Source organism: Tachysurus fulvidraco, chromosome 11 (assembly GCF_022655615.1).
Source record: "Tachysurus fulvidraco isolate hzauxx_2018 chromosome 11, HZAU_PFXX_2.0, whole genome shotgun sequence".
NCBI lineage: Eukaryota > Metazoa > Chordata > Actinopteri > Siluriformes > Bagridae > Tachysurus > Tachysurus fulvidraco.
The window spans coordinates 25,327,444-25,331,862 of NC_062528.1; the positions used below are offsets into that span (position 1 = coordinate 25,327,444).

Genomic DNA, 4,419 nt, shown 5'->3' on the forward strand with positions numbered 1-4,419 from the left:
TGTTAATAATCTTTATAATGTTAATAATGTTTAATGTTAATTTTAATAATGTTTATAATGTTAATAATCTTTATAATGTTAATAATGTTTAATGTTAATTTTAATAATGTTTATAATGTTAATAATTTTATAATGTTAATAATGTTTATAAAGTTTATAATGTTAATAATGTTTATAAAGTTTATAATGTTAATGTTAATAATGTTTATAAAGTTTATAATGTTAATGTTAATAATGTTTAATGTTAATTTTAATAATGTTTATAATGTTAATAATCTTTATAATGTTAATAATGTTTATAATGTTTATAATGTTAATAATGTTAATAATGTTAATAATGTTTATAATATTAATAATGTTAATAATGTTAATAATGTTTATAAAGTTTATAATGTTAATTTTAATAATGTTTATAATATTAATAATGTTAATAATGTTAATAATGTTTATAAAGTTAATAATGTTAATAAAGTTTATAATGTTTATAATGTTAATAATGTTAATAATGTTTATAATGTTAATAATGTTTATAAAGTTTATAATGTTAATAATGTTAATTTTAATAATGTTTATAAAGTTTATAATGTTAATAATGTTAAGACTGTTTATAAAGTTTATAAAGTTTATAATGTTAATAATGTTAAGACTGTTTATAAAGTTTATAATGTTTATAATGTTAATAATGTTAATAATGTTTATAATGTTAATAAAGTTTATAAAGTTTATAATGTTAATAATGTTAATAATGTTAAGACTGTTTATAAAGTTTATAAAGTTTATAATGTTAATAATGTTAATTTTAATAATATTTATAATATTAATAATGTTTATAAAGTTTATCATGTTAATAATGTTAAGACTGTTTATAAAGTTTATAATGTTAATGTTAATAAAGTTTATAACGTTTATAATGTTAATGTAACACAACAGGTCAGTATGATGAACTCGCGTCTTCTCTCCGAATCTCGCAGAATCTCGCGATAAGTGGACGCTTGAAACGCGCCCATGATGCTTTGCGGTTCCTCTTTCTAGCCGGCGCCTGAGAATGGGTACGTGTTTATGCTGCTGCTGCTGAGGGGAATCCGCTGCCATCTGCCTGATTAAACTCCATATTTAACTGCAATAACACCTACAGAGTGTTTATTAGACGCAGCACGATGGCTCCGCTCCTGTATTATGTTTCTGTGTGTTTTATATTTAGAGATGATTTTAAAGAGAAACCGACACAAGATGGCGGCGCTGTGTGTGTGAGTAGCACGCTGTGTGACTACACGCCGTGTCTCTCACTGCTGTTTATTCGCTGCTGTTTAAACTCTCCGGCAGTAATTCGTGTACATTCTGTGTTTATTCACTCTGGTCCAGTTTAAACGTGCTGTTTGTTGTGAGGTGACCGAACATGTCCACAGGCCTGGTGCTAGTTAGCCGATTAGCTTCGTGAGGCGCTGAGAGACTTTTACTGATGTTTGGGTTAATATCATCATCCTGTGTTGTGTACAACATGTTCGGTGTTAATTACTGTTATATTAATAATAATCACCTAATGTTGGTGTTAAAGTAAATGTGCTGATCCCAGACCAGGTGGCAGTGTGTAAGTGTAATAGTGTATAATAGTATGTAATGGTGCAGGTCATGGTGTATAGTCGTGTATAATTGTGTATAGTCGTGTGTGTGTGTGTAGTCGTGTAATAATGTAACTACTCGAGTGTGTGATGAGTTTATTGCTGAGTCTGACTGCCACATGCTGAGACTCACCTTGGAGAACTGAACACTCGAGTGTGAGACAAACTTTAATCTGCTCATCATCATTAGAACACTAACTTGTGACTTATTTGTGTTTATAATAAAGGTATCTCAAGGGACAACTGGCACAAACGCCGTAAGACCGGCGGCAAGCGAAAACCTGTCCACAAGAAGAGGAAGTATGAGCTGGGACGACCTCCATCTAACACAAAGGTACTGATCTGATGTAGCTGAGATCTCTGCAGGAGCTTTCAGTCAGTTGTGGAGGTCGACCTGACCCTGTGGAAGGTTCTGGTCCTACACAGCGTACTGATTCTCTGGGGTTAAGGGAGTTAAACTTGTCAGCATCAGAACGCGTTGTGGATTTGTTTAGTGCTAAAACATGTGAAGTCTGGTTCAGTTGTGATGGTGAACACTTCCATGATCTTCGTCTGTGAGAGAACTCGCTGCAGAACTTGTTTTTATCAGCTGGATGTAATGCAGAGTAAAAACATCTGATCTGTTAGAGTTCAGCTCGGAGTTCATCACAAACTCATTATTGAGGAATAAACTAAGCTGATTGGCTCGTTTATAGCGTCGGTTTTCACCTTGTTCTGTAGCTGAACGTCCTTCACTTCCTACATACTTACATTGAGAGTAAATCCACCGTAAAGCTCCTTAATTTTATAAATAATGATGTAAACTTGGTTCTGTATTGTTAATTGTGTCTGTACTGTTGTCATGGTGATCAGCATGGTGTCCATGTGAGTGATGTAAACACGTCCTTAGGTTGGTCTGTATCTGACCGTTTTGGTCAGAGCTTTGGACCTTCCGATGTTAGGATTTGTCATAGTTACGCTGACACATGGACATGATGGTGGTGTTAGTGATGTGGTTATTGTGATGTCGTTAATGACGTCTGTGTTACGTTTATTCTGTTCCAGCTTGGTCCAAAGCGCATCCACACAGTGAGGGTTCGTGGTGGGAATAAGAAATACCGTGCACTCCGTCTGGATGTGGGCAACTTCTCCTGGGGCTCAGAGTGTAAGTGTGTGTGTCACCGTACAGCGGTTACATCGTTCAGTGTTCATTCAGGTCTTTTCTGTGATGATACCATGTCCAGTTCTGCTACTGAGTGCATGTGAGTGACACTTGTGTTCCAACTCTGATGAAAAGACCTGAGATCAAATCCTCTGGACTTCAGTAATGATTTCTCTCTTAATTAGGCATTATTTACATAATCAAATCTATGTAAATAAGTTTTTCCTCAAATTTATCAGGAAGTGATAGCTCAGCTCGAACCCCAGGTCCACCTACGTACTGCGTCTGGGCCCCTGAGCAAGGCCCTTAACCTTCAGTTGCTCAGTTGTGTGAAAATGCTATAAATGTAAGTGGCTCTGGATAAAAGATCATTGGGCAAATGCAGTACATGTGTTAATTAGAATTAGACTGAAACCTTTATCTGTAATTTGGAATCCCTTCATGTTTAAATACTGTAGAGAAATTACTGTATAGTTAGTACTCTAAATATTCTTCCTCTTGTAACTGATTTGAAATGTCATAATTTAAGGACACCAAAGCAGTCAGCTAATCGTGATTGAGGTGGTTTAGTTTAGTGTGTCTGTGTAAAACAGCTGATTACATCAGGTGTGGTGGTGGTTGTGTGTTGGTGATTGCAGGCTGCACCCGTAAGACCAGGATCATCGATGTGGTCTACAATGCCTCCAACAATGAGCTGGTCAGGACCAAAACCCTGGTGAAGAATTGTGTGATCCTGGTGGACAGCGCCCCCTTCAGGCAGTGGTACGAGTCTCACTATGCCCTGCCTCTGGGACGCAAGAAGGGAGCCAAACTGGTAGGTTTCACTGTTTATATATTAAACACACAACCCTGTATTCAGCTCTACTCTCTAGTGTGTGTTTAAACATGTAACCTTTTAGGTTTAGGTGCATTTTTAGGTGTCTCATTAACATGAATATCACAAGTGTCGTGTTTATTTATAAAAATAGAAGATTAACAGCTGTTTATTCACTAATCCACAGTTTATTTATTATGGAGTTAAATCATTAGACAGTGAGTGGTGGAGCTGGGAGCGATTCTGCCCCCTAGTGGCATCACACACTAAATATATAAAACACATTATCAGACTTAAACATCTGAAAACCTGCTTCAGCTCAGAGGAGATTATAGTAGTTTGTAACGGTTTTTTTTTGGGGGGGGGGGGGGTGTTACACGGTCTTTCTGTGATGAGATTGGTGTCCAGTTCTGCTCCTGAGTCACACTGATGTAGTCAAACACTCTGAGAAAGACTGAAGGTCAGATTAGATGCTGGATGAGGTTCAGTGGAACATCTCCCACATATCTGTAGTACTAAACCCAATCAGACCTTATTTCTACACTGTGTATTATATTGTGTTTGTATCCTGCTGTCTCCTGCAGACCCCTGAGGAGGAGGACATCTTGAACAAGAAGAGGTCGAAGAAGGTGCAGAAGAAGTTTGACAAGCGCAGAAAGAACAGCAAGATCAGTCCTCTGTTGGACGAGCAGTTCCAGCAGGGCAAGCTGCTCGGTGAGGTTCACACTAATCCCACACCTTCATCTTATCTCCCACAATGCAACTCATGATGAAATTATAACCAGTTCTGCTACTGAGACCACAGTGATGAACTCTTACCACTTTCTGACTAGAACGTTCTTCAG

At 36.5% G+C, this 4,419-nt stretch overlaps 1 protein-coding gene and 1 non-coding gene across 2 annotated transcripts in view; both read left to right on the plus strand.

Annotated features, from left to right (window-relative positions):
- Positions 1 to 995: 995 nt before the first annotated feature.
- Positions 996 to 4,419, plus strand: part of rps8a (ribosomal protein S8a) — a 3,642-nt gene continuing 218 nt past the window's right edge. The window contains exons 1-5 of the mRNA XM_027139094.2: positions 996 to 1,049; positions 1,847 to 1,953; positions 2,664 to 2,763; positions 3,399 to 3,574; positions 4,159 to 4,288. Coding sequence (XP_026994895.1) covers positions 1,046 to 1,049; positions 1,847 to 1,953; positions 2,664 to 2,763; positions 3,399 to 3,574; positions 4,159 to 4,288 — 517 coding nt within the window. The 5' untranslated portion in view covers positions 996 to 1,045. The remainder of the gene's footprint in view (positions 1,050 to 1,846; positions 1,954 to 2,663; positions 2,764 to 3,398; positions 3,575 to 4,158; positions 4,289 to 4,419) is intronic.
- LOC113638327 lies at positions 2,481 to 2,587 on the plus strand. Its single transcript, XR_003439566.2, has one exon. It is a non-coding gene; the product is annotated as a small nucleolar RNA SNORD46 (small nucleolar RNA).